Source organism: Mobula birostris, chromosome 8 (assembly GCF_030028105.1).
Source record: "Mobula birostris isolate sMobBir1 chromosome 8, sMobBir1.hap1, whole genome shotgun sequence".
NCBI lineage: Eukaryota > Metazoa > Chordata > Chondrichthyes > Myliobatiformes > Myliobatidae > Mobula > Mobula birostris.
The window spans coordinates 47421117-47437366 of NC_092377.1; the positions used below are offsets into that span (position 1 = coordinate 47421117).

The following is a 16250-nucleotide window of genomic DNA, read 5'->3' on the forward strand; positions in this document are numbered from 1 at the left end:
AAACAACCTCTTTGCATTTCTTTCTATGTTCACTATGCTTCTTTTGTGATAAATTAATAATTTAAGAATGTAAAATTTACATGATATATTTTATTAAACCCACAATAGCAAAACTCACTGTGTAGAAACTCAATTTGGAATCATAAAACTAGCACCATACAGTATGTCACAATAACAATATTTCAACCACAGAAATATCAACGTAAAGTATATTTTAGTATTTTGCTAATGCTGCAAGTGGGATTTAAAAGAAACTTAAAGTCATATGTGACAAGATAATTGAATAGACGAATAAAATAGCATTGCTTTTAAATTATAGTTTGCCATTGGAATTAAAGTTTTTATTGCAATCTTAATAATAATGTTGCATTAGAAGTGTAGGTGAGATAATTTTGAACAACTCACCTCTTCCTGTGTTTTTCTTGATATAACATGAAGCCAATCTCCAATCATACTGAGAACAGCAGCAAAATAGGCGAGTCCCACCAGGATCCAGAACCACACGGCAGGTTTGTACCAGTCTAGGTATTCTTTATCCGGACTCTCTCCTAAACATTATTAAAGGAATAATTAATATTATTAAAAGAATAATCAAGTTCAAATAGATTACGGTTTACAAATTTTGTAAGAAAATAATAGAACAGGAATCATTAGCTGAGATGTGCTTTGCAAAGCTAATAAGAGACAAACTAAGGGCTTTTTAATAAGGCTACCTAAATAAGAGCTGCACTGACACTTCAGCGGTTGGTATGGGGAAAACTGCAGCATTACAGTGGCCTCAAAAGATTTATAGTAATGGTTGTTAAGAGTACTGAGATTGTATATTTAGCAAGTGTAAATTCAAAGACCTAATCTGATGCTAATTGGCACTAAATTGATTGCCTATCTCAGAGAGAATTAGAAGTATCACATGGCTAATTTTTAATCTGCCTTTCAAAGTACCTCAATTGATTGTGGATTTCATTTTCAGCTCACAGTCACAAGCTTAGAAGAAACTATAAAAGTGTTATATCAAATTGTAAATGAAGAATTGTTGTTAAGGATAGAAATACTACTTGAAAGAAATAATTGAGCATCTTGAGAGCCAAGGTGTATGATGGGCAGTGATGACTTTTTTTTGAATAGTTAGGACAAACAAGAGCACAAAAGATGCATTTTATTTAAACATATGGGCTAAAATTTGGTTGCCACTTGATGGCATCAGGTTCAACTAAATTGAATGAGGGAAGCAAATAAAATTTTAAAAACCACACTGCTCTTTCTTTCTAATCAGACATCCAGTTAAAGAGATCTACCTTGTGGACCATGAAGGGAGCATGATTGTATTAAGTACCATAGTTCTGACTTCCCGAAACAAAGGCCAAGGGGCTGAAGATTTTGCAGAGAAAAGACTAAGTAAGGTCTCAATGTATTTCAGAAGTGTGTGCACATGCATCTCTAATATTATAGGCAAACAAAATACTGGAGGAACCCGACAGGTCAGGCAGCATCCATGGAGGGAAGCAAGCAGTCAATGTTTCCGGCTGAGACACTTTACAGTGCCCATAAAAAGTACACCCTCCCCCCGGAAGTTTTCAAATTTTATTGTTTTACAATATTGAATCACAATGGACTTAATTTGGCATTTTTGACACTAATGAACAGAAAAAGACTCTATTGTGTCAAAGTAAAAACAGATCTCTACAAAGTGATCTAAATTAGTTACAAATATAAAACTCAAAATAATTGATTGCTTAAGTATTCACCTCCTTTAATATGACACACCAAATATCACTGGTGCAGCTTATTGGTTTTAGAAGTCACACAATTAGTTAAATGGAGATCACTGTGTGCAGTTAAGGTGTTTCAACTGATTATAGTAAAAATACGCCTGTATTCGAAAGGTCCAACTGCTGGTGAATCAGTATCCTGGCAAAAACTGCACCAGGAGATGGTTGTTGGATAAGTGCAATGCTGCAGAGAAATACCAGCAAAACCCAATTCAATCTTCAGAGCCTGCTGACTATTTTAGATAAAAGTCACATGAGTTTAAACTAAGTTGGCAGGGAGATAGGAATTTGAGTATTAGGGCTAGGGTGGGTGCAGTTGGTATTCAAGTTAATATAGTGTGCAGTAAGACTGTGAGGGAGGACAGGCAGACGATAAAGCAAAATTGCAGTCAGGGATGAGTTGAGGGTAACATCGGGCAAAATTGAATAGGTTGATGAATACAGGACTGAAGTGTTATATCTAAATGCACAGAGTTTACAGAACATGGTGGATGATCTTGTAGCACTGTTAGAGATTGACAAGTCTGACATTGTTGGCATCACTGAGTCATGGCTGAAAGAAGATCATAGATGGGAGATTACCATCAAGGACACACCTTGTACCAAAAAGACAAGCAGATAGGCAGAGGGTATAAGGTGGATCTGTTGGTAAAAAGTGAAATCAAATCAAAAAAAGAGGTGACATAGGATCGGAAGATGTAGAATCCTTGTTGGAAGTGATAAGTAATTGCAAGGGTAAAAAGATCCTGATTAGAGTTATATACAGGCCCCAAAACAATAGTTAGTGTGTGGAATATAAACCTGAACATGAAATAGTAAAGTGTGTAATAAGGGAAAGGTTACGAAAGTCATGGGGAATTTCAATATGCAGGTAGGTTGGGAAAATCTGGTTGGTGCTGGATCCCAAGGGAGGTAATTTGTAGAATGCCTATGAGATGGCTTTTTAGAACATCTTGTGGTTGAGCCCACTAGGAGAAAAGCAATTCCAGTTTGGGTGTTGTGTGACGAACCAGATTTGATTTGGGAGCGTAAGGTAATGGAACCCTAAGGAGACAGTGATCATAATATGAAAGAGTTCACTCTGCAGTTTGAGAGGGAGAAGCTAAAGTCAGATGTATCAGTATTCCAATGAAGCATAGGGAATTACAGAGGCATGAGAGAGGAGCTGGCCAAAGTTGATTGGAAGGGGACACCAGCAGGGATAACAGCAAAACTGCAATGACTGGAGTTTCTGAAGGCAACTTGGAAGGTGCAGGCTAGATACATCCCAAAGATGAAGAGGTATTCTAATGGGAAGGTGAGGGAACCATGGCTGACAATCATAGAAACCATAAAAGCAAAGGTGTCATGGTCCCAAAAGTTAATTCCTCATATTCTACTAACTCCCTTTGATTGCGGCACACCTGATTCTCATCGAGACCTGCAGCTTAAATATCCTGGCTTTGCATCCACTCATGGTCAGATCGTTGTTTAGCCAGTGTGGTAATTAATGTTCCTGGCCGCTTAGGATTGTGTATTCTAAGTTTTACTTCAGTACTGAGGTTTACCTGGGTAACTCTGTCTCTCCATGTCAAGATAAGGATTCTAAGTTTTACTTCAGTATCGAGGATTACCCATGTAACTCTGTCTCTCCATATCGAGATAAGTATTCTAAGTTTTACTTCAATACCAAGGTTTACCTGTGTAACTCCGTCTCTCCGTGTCAAGAAAAGTATTGTCTACCGCTTGCCTTTCTACACTCTGTGTCAAGATAAGTTCTGCCTGCCTCCTGCTTCCCTGTTCACCCTCCCCTTTGCCATTCAGCTCCAGCCACTCTCACACCCTTGTCTGCATCTTAACTCAATCTCCGTGCCAGTGTCCTGCGTTTGGGTTCGCCCCGTTCTTTGCAACAAAAGGAGAGGGCATAAAATATAGCAAAAATTAATGTAAAGTTGAAGGATGGGGAGGTTTTAAAAACCACCAGAAAGCAACTAAAAAAAACATAAGGAGAGAAAAGGTGAAGGTAATCTAGCCAATAATATCAAAGTGAATACCAAAAGTTTTCTTTTTAGATATAGTTAAGTAAAGGAGAGGCGAGAATGAATATTGGACCACTGGAAAATGACGTTGTAAAAGTAGTAATGAGGGAACAAAGAAAGTACTTTGCATTACTCTTCACGGTGATAGATATTAGCAGTATGCCAGAATTTTGAAAGTGTCAGGGGCAGGAGTGAGTATATTTGCTATTACTAAGGGGAAGGTGCTTGGGAAGCTGAAATATCTCAAGACAGATGTCACCTGGACTACACCCAGGGTTCTGAAAGAAACAGGTAAGGAGATTTTGGAAGCATTAATAACAATCTTTCAAGAATCACTAGATTGCAAATATCTCCACATTCTTTAGTAAGAGAGGGAGGTAGAGGGAAGGACATTATAGGCCAGTTTGCCTGACTTCAGTGGTTGGGAAGATGTTGGAGTTCATTATTAAGGATGAGGCTTTGGGGTACTTGGAGGCGCATGATAAAGTAGGCAAAGCTATTATGATTTCCTTAAGAGGAAGTCTTGCATGGCAAATCTGTTGGAATTCTTTGAGGAAAAAACAGGCAGTATTGGCATAGGAGAGTCAAAGGATGTTGCACACTTGAATTTTTAGAATGCCTTTGACAAGGTGCCACACATGAAGCTGCTTAACAAGATTAGAGCCCATGGTATTGCAGGAAAGATAATAGCATGGATAGTAGATTGGCTAGCTTACTGACAGGAGGCAAAGAGCTGGAATAAAGGGGGCCTATTCTGGTTGGCAGCCGGTGATCCACAGGGGCTTTTAATGGAACTGCTTCTTTTCATGTTATATGTCAACGATTTGGATGACAGAATTGATGACTTTATGGCCAAGTTCACAAATGATACGAAGATAGGTAGGGGCAGGAAGTGTTGAGGAAGCAGGGAGTCTTCAGAAGGACTTGGACAGTTCGGGAGAATGGGCAGCTGTGTACATACATCTATTGATGCTTCTGGACACATCTTCAGTGATGTTCCTGGAATCATCGGGTGTTTCGGGTCTTTCAACATCTAACAACCTCCTCCAGGTGACCCAGCCGGGGCTGATCAGACCCCAGCTTGTGTCCAAGTGGCTAGCTACTTATGACTCCATGGCTCCCCTCTTTTGAGCCACAGCCATCTTGAGGCCCTCTCTGCCGTATCGGTGGTACTGCGGATGGCTCTCCTCTTCCTCTCTACCTCAATCCCCAAAATGCTGAAGGCTCTAACTAAAGAACGGGCTACGAATCCCCTATAACCAACCTCCACTGGGAGACACCTCGCTCTCCATCCAGCCTGCTGACAGTTGCTGACCAAAGAATGGCTGATGGATCTAGTGTTGGGAAGTGCTTGGTCATGTACTTTAATAGAACAAATAAAGGTGTATACTATTTTTGAAACAGGGAGAAAGTTCAAAAATCAGAGGTGGAAACATACTTGGGAGGTCTTGTGCAGAATTTGCAAAACCTTACTTTGCAGGTAAGGAAGGCAAATGCAATGTAAGCATTCATTTTGAGAGGCAGAGTATGAGGGCAGAGGTTTGATAAAGCATTAGTCAGACCACACTTGGAATATTATAAACAGTCTTGGGCCCCTAACCTAAGAAAAAAATGTGCTTGTATTAGAGAGGGCCCAGAGAAAGTTCATGAGAATGATCCCATGAATGAAAGGGTTAATGTATGAGGAGTGTTTGATGGCTCTGGGACTTTACTCGCTGGAGTTTAGAAGAATGAGGGGCGATCTCATTGAAACTTATTTAATATTGGAAGGCTGAGATAGAGTGGATGTGAAGAGGATGGTTCCTCTTGTAGGAGACTCTAGGACCAGAGGGCACAGCCTTGGAATAGAGGGAAGTCCATTTAGAACAGTGATGAGGAGGACTTTATTTAACCAGACGGTGGTGCGTCTGTGGGATTCTTTGCCATGGATGGCTGTGGAGGCCAAGTCATTGAGTATATTTAAAGCAGAGTTTAGTTTGTTCTTGGTTAGTCAGGCCATCAAAGGATACAAAGAGAAGGCAGGAGAATGGGGTGGGGATAACAAATCAGCCATGATGGAATGGTGGAGCAGACTCAGTGGGCTGAGTGGCCTAATTCTGCTCCTATATCTAAAGGTCTTATGGTTACCAATCTGGAGGTTAGAGGCCCAAGTTATGGGATTCTGATAATAAATCCGGAGCCAAGTACTGGAGGCAGACTGTCCTCATATTGGTGACCTGTCAATATGTGTGACTGGATACAAAAGGGTTTTTTTTTTGCTGATGTTGTTTTATTTTGTTGATTGTGTTGTTTCGTGAAAACACAGTAGCCATGCTATGTTAGTGCCAGGATGTGTGCCAACTCTGATGGGCTGCCCCCAGCACATCCTTGTGTTAGTTGTTAACACAAACGACACATTTCACTGTATGGTAAATAAATGAATCTGAACACACCGTTGTGCATCTGTAACCTCCTGTTATATATAATTTATATAATAAAGGGAGCATTTAGTAAGGTGTTACTGAGAGAAGGCAACCTTAAAATAGCTATTATAAATTTAAAGGGAATTAAGATTAAAAGCCTATATTACAGATGACGGAATGGATCTGTATAAAATGCTTAAGGTAGCCTATAAATTAGGAGTAAAAACAGTTGAAGGATATGATACTAAGTTTGGGAGATTGCCAGCCTATATATTACCACTGCAAGAGAAATTTACAAATTTCTCAAAATTATGTTGTATTAGAAAAGATTCAAGAGGTATGTATCTCCTTTTGTCATCTTGCCCCCATGGTCACTGGTCTCCTCGCTTAAGTTGAACATTCCTCGTCATGAAAAAGCTTTATTTCAGGAATACAGATTGAGGATAATGCTGAGCTTAATATGGGATACATAAAAATAGTGCTTCACTGTATCATTATCATATTTTATAAAATTATCAGCAGATGAGATAAAATTCCATGCTGCTATATAAGGGCACAGTTTGCTTTGTTGCAGAATATAATTAATTACAGTGCTTATAAAAAGTATCCACCCCCCCCCCCCCCCCGGAAATTTTCATGTTTTATTTTTTACTACATCGAATCATTGTGGATTTAATTTGGTTTTTTGACACTGATCAACAAAAAAGACTTTCTGTCAAAGTGAAAACATCTCTACAACATGATCTAAGATAGATACAAATATAAAACACACAATAACTACACTATGAAGACAAAAGAACACTCCAAGCAGCTCTGCAAAGAAGTTATTGAAAAGCGCATGTCAGGAGATGGATACAAGAAAATTTCCTAATCACTGCATATCGCTTGGACTACAGTTAAGTCAATCATCAAGAAATGGAAAGAATATGGCACAGCTGTAAATTTGCCTGGAGCAGGCCATCCTCAAAAACTGAGTGACTGTGCAAGAAGGAGACCAGTGTGGGAGGCCACCAAGAGACCTATGATAACTCTGGAGGAGTTGCAAGCTTCAGTAGCTGAGATGGGAGAGACTGTGCATACAACAGCTGTTGCCCAGGTGCTTCAGCAGTTACAGCTTTATGGGAGAATGGCAAAGAGAAAGCCTCTGTTTTTAAAAAAAAACATGAAATGTCAGCTAGAGTTTTTCAGAAGGCATGTGGGAGACTCTGAAGTCAGTAGGAAGAAAGTTCTATGATCCGATTAAACCAAAACTGAGCTTTCTGGCCATCAGACTAAACACTATAAACAAGAGGAATTCTGCAGATGCTGGAAATTCAAGCAACACACTTTATCAAAGTTGCTGGTGAAAGCAGCAGGCCAGGCAGCATCTCTGGGAAGAGGTACAGACAACGTTTCAGGCCAAGACCCTTCATCAGGACTAACTGAAGGAAAAGTTAGTAAGAGATTTGAAAGTGGGAGGGGGAGGGGAGATCCAAAATGATACGAGAAGACAGGAGGGGGAGGGATGGAGCCAAGAGCTGGACAGGTGATTGGCAAAGGGGATATGAGAGGATCATGGGACAGGAGGTCTGGGGAGAAAGACAAGGGGGGGGGACCCAGAGGATAGGCAAGAGGTATATTCAGAGGGACAGAGGGAGAAAAAGGAGAGTGAGAGAAAGAATGTGTGTATAAAAATAAATAACGGATGGGGTACGAGGGGGAGGTGGGGCATTAGCAGAAGTTAGAGAGGTCAATGTTCATGCCATCAGGTTGGAGACTATCCAGACGGAACATAAGGTGTTGTTCCTCCAACCTGAGTGTGGCTTCATCTTTACAGTAGAGGAAGCCGTGGATAGACATGCCAGAATGGAAATGGGATGTGAAATTAAAATGTGTGGCCACTGGGAGATCCTGCTTTCTCTGGCGGACAGACACTGATCATAATATGATTGAATACATACTGCAGTTTGAAAGGGAGAAGCACAAGTCAAATGTATCAGTATCACAATGGAATAAAGGAATTACAGGCATGAGAGAGGAGCTTGCCCAGTTGGATTGGAGGAGAATACTGGTGGGGATGACAGCAGAACAGAAATGGCTGAAATTTCTGGGAATAGTTCACAAGGCACAGGATAGATATGTCCCACAGAAGAAGTTGTTCTTAAATAACAGGGGTAGGCAACTGTGGCTGATACGGGAAGGTAAAGACTGCATAAAGCTAAGGAAAGAGCATATAAGGTAGCAAAAGTAAGTGAGAAGCTGGATGATTCAGACGCTTTTCAAATCCAACAAAAGGCAACTAAAAAAGCTATAAGAAAGGAAAAGATAAAGTATGACGGCAATCTAGCCAAAAATATAAAGCAGGATACCAAAAGTTTTTTTAGCTATATAAAGAGCAAAAGGGAGGTGAGTGTCGATATGAGACCACTGGAAAATTATGCTGGTGAGGTAGTCATGGGGGACAAAGAAATAGCAGATGAACTTAATGAGTACTTTGCATTGAGTCTTCACTGTGGAAGACACTAGCAGTGTGACAGAGGTCAGTGAGTGTCAGGGAGCAGGAGTGAGTACCATTGCTACTACAAAGGGAAACGTGCTCAAAGGTCTTAGAGTGGATAAGTCACCTAGGCCAGATAGACTACATCCCAGAGTTCTGAGAGAGGTTGAAGAGATAACGGATGCATTGGTCATGATTTTTCAAGGATCACTTGATTCTGACATGGCCCAGAAGACTGTAAAAATTGGAAATTTCACTCTACTCAAGAAGGGAGGAAGGTAAAAGAAAGGAAATTATAGGCCAGTTAGCCTAAGTTCAGTAGCTAGGTAAGTGTTGCCATCGTTGATTAAGGATGACATTCCGGGGTACTTGGAGACCAATGATAAAATAAGTCAAATTCAGCATGGTTTCTGCAAAGAGAAATCTTGCCTGACAAATTTGTTAGAGTTCTTCAAGGAATTAATAAGCAGGGTAGATAAAGGAGAGGCAGTGGATATCATTTACTTGGAAGGCGTTTGATAAGGTGCCACACATGAGACTGCTTAACAAGATAAAATCTTATGATGTTACAGGAAAGATACTGGCATAAATAGAAGAATGGTTGACAGGCAGGAGGCAGTGAGTGGGAATAAAGGAGGCCTTTTCTGGCTGGCTGCCAGCGACAAGTGATGTTCCTCAGTGGTCAGTATTGGGCCTGCTACTTTTCACATTTTTTGTCAGTGATTAAGATAATGGAATTGGTGGCTTTGTGGCAAAATTTGCAGAGGATATGAAGATAGGTGGAGGGATAGGTAGTGCTGAGGAAGCAATGTGATTTCAGCAGGACTTAGACAAATTGGAAGAATAGGCAAACAAGTAGCAAATGGAATACAACGTTGGGAAATGTATGATAAAGCATTTTGGTAAAAGGAACAATAGGGCAGACTATTATCTACATGGCGGGGGGGGGGGGGGGGGAGTTCAAACATCAGAGGTACAGAGGGACTTAGGAGTCTTTGTGTGACACTCCCAGGAGGTTAATTTACAAGTTGAGTCTGTGGTAAAGGTGGCATTTATTTCAAGGGGAATATAATATAAAAGCAAGGAGATAATGCTGAGCCTTTATAAGACACGTGTCAGGTCGCACTTGGAGTATTTTCAACAGTTTTGGGCCCTGTATCTCAGAAAGGATGTGATGTCTTTGGAGAGAGTCCAGAGGAGGTTCACAAAGAATGAAGGGGTTAACATATGAGGCATTTGGCAGCTTTGGGCCTGTATTCACCGAAATTTAGAAGAATGTGGAGCGATCTCTTTGAAACCTACTGAATGTTTAAAGGACTAGATAAGGTGGATGTGGAGAGAATATTTCCTATGGTGGGGGTATCCAGAACAAGAGGGTACAGCTTTAGAATTGAGGGGTGACCTTTTAGAACAGAGGTAAGGAGGAATTTTTTTAGCCAGAGGGTGGTGAATCTATAGAATGCTCTGCCACGTACTATGGTGGAGGCCAAGTCCACGGATATATTTAAGGTGGAAGTTCATAGTTTCCTGATCGGTCAGGGCATCAAAGGATATGGCGAGAAGGCAGGTTTATGGAGTTGAATGGGATCTGGGATCAGCCATGATGAAATAGCTTGGCAGACTTGATAGGCTGAAAGGCCCTAATTCTGCTCCTATGTCTTAAGGTCTTATGGATTTCACGAGGAATCCAATGAAGGAACATATTAACAGCACTGGAAAGCTGTTAACAGAGTTAATGGGTCCACTGTATCCCCATGCATGGAATTTTCAAATTTGTTGGTACAAATGCAGGGATTACTAACAATTCCATAGAAAAATATTTATCTTCTGAAAAAACACTTCCAAATTGCTTAAATTATAAAACACCAGGGTTAATAAAAAATACTTTTTTTTTCTTGGCTACATTAAAAAAAATTAAACAGAATGCTATTTTAATTTCATTATCTTTGCTTTTTTTCCCATAAAATGCTTGTAAATTCATTCTAGGCTAGCTCCAGAGAATAGCCACTGCTGGAATATATATTAAATTGATGGGAAGATTTAATGATTAAAATTTTGTAGTCATTGACTGAGGAAGTCAATGCTTAGGTGACCCTGAAGAAAGATCCCTATGATGATCTGACAACATCTGTGAAATAGATTTTCCTTTGCTGAGGGACGTTGATTCTGGGGAATCCCTGGTGTCTGGAAATAGTGATTCCATCAGCTAATGGAGCTGCCACTCATATTGAAGTGTTCTTGCCTCAAACCAGAAAGCAAAAAACAACAACTTTTAGTAAATATTTGAACAATTAAGATTAGAGCATACTTGCAGGTTTAAAATGGACACGCAAATCCAAAAACACATAGAAGCCCTCATATTTTGAAATATTACCTAAATTACATACATGAAGTTAACTTTGGTGATTGGGCAGTTGAAGAGGTTGTTAAGCAGTAATTATGATTTGAAATCCTATTGAAAGTTATCTGCATCTGGTATAACAAAGTGGCAGATTTTAAGAGGGCCTTGCATCAAAAACTAGAAATATCTGGTAACCTCTAACAATTCAATGATATCTGGAAAAGGCTTCAAAATAGTGTTTATTATGGAGGTGGTGGGGGTATTTTCATATTTCCATCTTTTATTGTATGCATCTACTTCAAAAGGTTCTTTCCATTTTCACAGTGGAATGACTGAACAATGCAGGACTGCGTTTTTCAATGAAATGGATAGGAAAAAATGAAATAATTGTAACATTAATTTCAAATTATGATCTTCATACATAGCGAAAAGATAATTGAGAATGCAATGGCATATGAAAAATGGTGTAAAATTTCCTTGTTTTTTGAAATAATTCTAGAATTATGACAATTACATGCCTTACAAATATCACATCATGATTTCTTACCTGCTACATAATCACCAAACCCAATCGTTGTCAAAGTGATCACTGCAAAATAGATAGACTCCAAAGCTGTCCAGCCTTCTATGTGTTTAAATATCATAGCAGGGATAGCCACAAATAATAGACAACCAAATAGTATGAACAAGAAAGTGGAGATCACACGTATTTTTGTTTGACTGATCTTCCATTTCTGCAAAAGAAAGAAAAAATTTGTAAACTACTTAATATTTTCCCACCTCCTTGATCCTTTTCAACATTGATATTCCAAGACCGTAGAATAACAGATAATATTCCTAACAATTAAAATGGCATCATAAAGTTCGTTCAGGTTTATTGTCATTCAACCATATAGATGAAAACAGCTAAATGAAATGTTTCTCAATGTGCAAAACTCAGTAGATATAGCACATACAGCATGTAAAATAATATTAACAGAGAAACTTAACACATTCTGTAGATGTACAATTTGATATAAAGTGCATTTACGAGATATAGTTAAATATACAATTGTATTACCGCTACTGGCGCTATTATATATAATGTGTACTTGGTGGTAGCAGGGCATTCAGAAATCTCACAGCCTGGGAGAAGAAGCTGTTACCCAGCCTAACAATCCTCCTTCTTATAATGTGGTTTCTTCTGTCTAATGGTAGTAGGTGAAAGAGTTTATGGAACGGTTGCCAGGAGTCCTCGACAAATGCTCCGAACACAGCCTTCCTTCTGGATTGGGGGGTGGGGGGATATCAACGGAGGAGAGAGATGCCAGCAGTCCATACAATCTGTTTCAGTGTCCTGTGGTCAGATGCCTTGCAAGTCCCACACCAGACAGTGACAGAGCATGTCAGGACACTCTTGATGGTGCTCTGGTAGAATGTGGTTAGATTGGGGGTGGGGAGCCTTGCTCACCTCAATCTCCTCAGGAAGTGGAGGTACTGCTGTGCCTTATTGACTAAAGAGGTGGCGTTGATGGGCAAAAAGATCAGCGTGAATATGGTGGACCAAAGGACTTGTTTCTATGCTGTACCATTACATAACTCTATGACTAAATCCATCAGCTTTAATGCGAAATATACTTATTATATCTAACAATATGAGAGAATACAGGATCCTCCATTGCAGCAGTCACACAATGACAAGTGAATAACACACAGGGAAAATGCAAATTCACTTTTGCAAAGGTAGAAAGTTTACCCATTCATTTTCATTGTGTATTAGGATCTGCTGGATGAACAGTTGTCTTCAGCTGGGATTTAATGGATTGAAAACAAAATATTGAAATTTTCTAGCTATTATAACTCTGTTTTACTAACAACAGACAAGTTAAAGAAGTATTCCCTCAATGCAGTATTACACTGTTTTTAGAGTGCAGTCAAATGTAAAAGTTGTTATAAATATGAGTTAAGACCGCAAATGAACAAGGACAAAAAGGTAAGTCTGCTAGGTCAGAATGCAGAAGTATTATATCAGGATTGTTAGCTACTGATAATAATCACAGAATGTTAATAGCACAGAAAGATATATTTTAGCTTTTTGAATCCTTGTAGGCTGTATGTAAGGACAATCTATCTAGTCCCACTCCTTTATGATCTCCATATGGCCCTCCAAATATTTCCTTTTAAGAATTGATCTGATTCTCTTTGTTGAATCACACACTGGAATCTGGCTCACTTGTTTCTGCAGTGCATTCCCTGATGGTCAAAGGTTATTTCTTCATATCTTTTCTGGTCCTGTTTCATATTACCTTCATTCTAAGTCCTCTGGTCTTGACCCTTTCACCAATGAGAATAAATTTTCCTTGCACTGCTTTGACGTTTAAATTACCACTGTTACATTTGCTTTAAACCTGTGTTCAAGAAAACTGAGTTTATCCATGAAAATAGTGTACCTCATTGCCAGAATCATCCCAGAAGCTCTCCAATGCAACCTCTCCGTGCTCTTCATATCTTTTCATAATGTGATGCCCAGAACTGGACACAAAAATGCAGTTGTGGCTAAACTATGCTGTAAATTTGAGCATGACTTCCTTGCATGGAGGTGTGTGCTTCTGTTTATTCAGTCTATGATCCCATACATACACAGATCTAATTTTTCTCTGTGCTCTTTGTTATGATCATGCCTTCTACTTTATTTTCTCTCTCTCTCTCTAATCTCCTTACTGAAATGTAACACTTCACATTTCACGTGTCACCTGTCATTTCATTAGAATAGAAGACAAAGCAAATAAGAGGAGGACTAGGCCATTTGGATCATTGTGACTGCTCCACTGTTCAATAAGAAAATGACTGAATTTTTACTCTAGCACTGCTTTTGTTAGTTACAATTCCAAACAGATTCAAGAGAGTTGTTAAAAAATACTTCTGTTTGATAAAGCAAAGCTGACTCTGCCCAATTTATTTTTATTTTGAAAATGTTCTATTACCGCACCTTAAAAACAAATTCCTGCATTTCCCCAACTACGAATGTTAGGCTAATTGGTCTGTATTTCCTCAGTTTCTCTCTCCCTGCTTGAATAAATAGTTGGATTTATTTGGAACATTCTGATCTAAGGGAACCTTTCTAGAATCTATGGAGCAAGAGAAAATCTGCAGATGCTGGAAATTCAAGCAACACACACAATGCAGGAGGAACTCAGCAGAACAGGCAACATCTGTGGAAGAGAGTAAACAGTCGACGATTCAGGCTGAGACTCTTTTTCAGGACTTTGCTCAAATGCTGCTAACTATTGCTCGAATGTTGAGTCCTGATGGAAGAATTTGCTCCAGCATTTTGTGCGTGTTGCTAGAATCTATGAAATTTTATATTGGAACAGGAGAACCAGGAACAGGTGCAGACCAATCAGCCTCTTGAATCTGCTTCATCATTCATTGAGAAAATAGCTAATCCAATTTAGTCTCAAGATCAATTTCACTCTCTCAACATACCCCTCGATCCCATTATAGTTTAAATATCTGTCAACCATTGTTTTGAACATGCTGGTGCCCACAATTTCTTAGAATATAGAATTTCAAAGATTTATGACCCACTGAGAAAAGAAGTTCCCCCTCATCTCCATTATCCCATCATTTCTGCCCCTAATTTGACACTATCCTCCTTATGTTCTGTCCAGTAGGGGAACCATTCTCACAAAATTCATTTTATAAAACACTTTTACTATTTTATATGTTTAAATTAGATTGCCACCATTCCACTGTACTCCATGGGCATAGTCCTAACCTGCTCAACCTTTCTACATACACCAACTGCTTAATTGCAGAAATTCACCAAGTAACTTGACCACAAATACAAGTCCATTGTCCCTTAGATAGAGACCAAAATGTATTTCAGGTACGACACCACTAATATCCTGTAAATTGCATTAAACTTCCCTACTTGTATACCTTTATACATGAACAAATAATACCAAATTATTATTTTCATTTTCTGTAAGAACAGAATATAGAATAGTACAGCACAGTACAGTTCTTTCAGCCCACAATGCCGTGCTGACTTTTAAACCTACTTCAAGATCAATCTAACCATTTCTCCTAGATAATCCTCCATTTTTCTTTCATTGATGTGCCTGTCCAAGAGGCTCTTAAATATCTCTATTATATCTGCCTCTAGCACCACCCCGGCAGCACATTCCACTTGTTAGCTCCAAGTTTTACCTCACTTTACAACATCACATTCCATCCAATGCCCTTAACCTAATAACTGAGCACATGAAGGACAATTCTCCATTTATGCTGGTCGTTTCTTTTGGGATCCTATATCATTAAATGTGTGATTAAAACACTTAATTAAAATCTGAGTAATCTGAAGCGTGTTTGTTTGGAGTTTTTCCATCTTTTGTGTCTTTTTAAACTTTTTTAGTGGAACAGCTTGCTTCCAGATATGTAAGGCTTTGTGGTGCTTCTTCAGGTTTGATTGTGACTAGAGGAACAAAGGGAGAATTCATAGAGTAGATTAAAGAGCCAGAAGAGGAAAGAGGAGAGGGTGAAGACATTTAGTTTATCTGTGGATCTTCAGGAACAATTTCCTGAACTTAACCTCAGAAATGACCTCAGTATATGTGACTTCAGAAATAACCTCAGTACATGTGATGCCTACTATTCACAAAAAGTAGTCAACAACTGCAACCATTATGAAGTCTTAATTCACTGCAAGAAATGTGGTAACCATGGCTGCCAAAAACATTGTAGCTTTTGGCTGCTGCTGTTACAATGTAGGTGCATATCCAGTATCATGGAATCAATCAGAATAATTTAACTGAACTTCTCTTGGTCATTCACCTTCAAACAACCAAAAGAAAAGCTCGCTCCAAGATCTTTGCTCATGGCACAACTCATGGCTCAGGTTAAATGTCCGACCATTAAAAAAAACTTGTAAAATGAGATTTGTGTTTCCGTAAGTATTATTATAGAGCTCATTATCTGTATTCTCAATTCTTCCATATTCATTTTGGCTTATAGCAACACTTGCACAATATTCTGCACACTGTACAATCTAGATGTGAAAAAGGAATAAGAATTCCATCATAACAATTCTAACAATTTTAGGGAACCAAACTTATTGATCAGTAAGGTTACCTACCGATAGTTCTCACTTCTGATCTGCTGGGTATTTCAAGCATTCACTTTTATAGTTTCAGATTCTCAGCAGCTGTTATGCTTTGCATGTTACATTTTCAACATGTTTTGTTTTTGTTTTCTTTCTTTCTC

General features: G+C 39.0%; 1 protein-coding gene across 2 annotated transcripts in view; it reads right to left on the reverse strand.

Annotated features, from left to right (window-relative positions):
• The window catches only part of kcnk2a (potassium channel, subfamily K, member 2a), a 131829-nt gene that overhangs the window by 15443 nt on the left and 100136 nt on the right, over positions 1 to 16250 (reverse strand). For both annotated transcript variants that reach the window (XM_072265128.1, XM_072265126.1), the window contains exons 5-6: positions 11554 to 11740; positions 406 to 548 (exon numbers count right to left, since the gene is read on the reverse strand). In XM_072265128.1, the coding sequence (XP_072121229.1) occupies positions 406 to 548; positions 11554 to 11740 (330 nt within the window). The remainder of the gene's footprint in view (positions 1 to 405; positions 549 to 11553; positions 11741 to 16250) is intronic.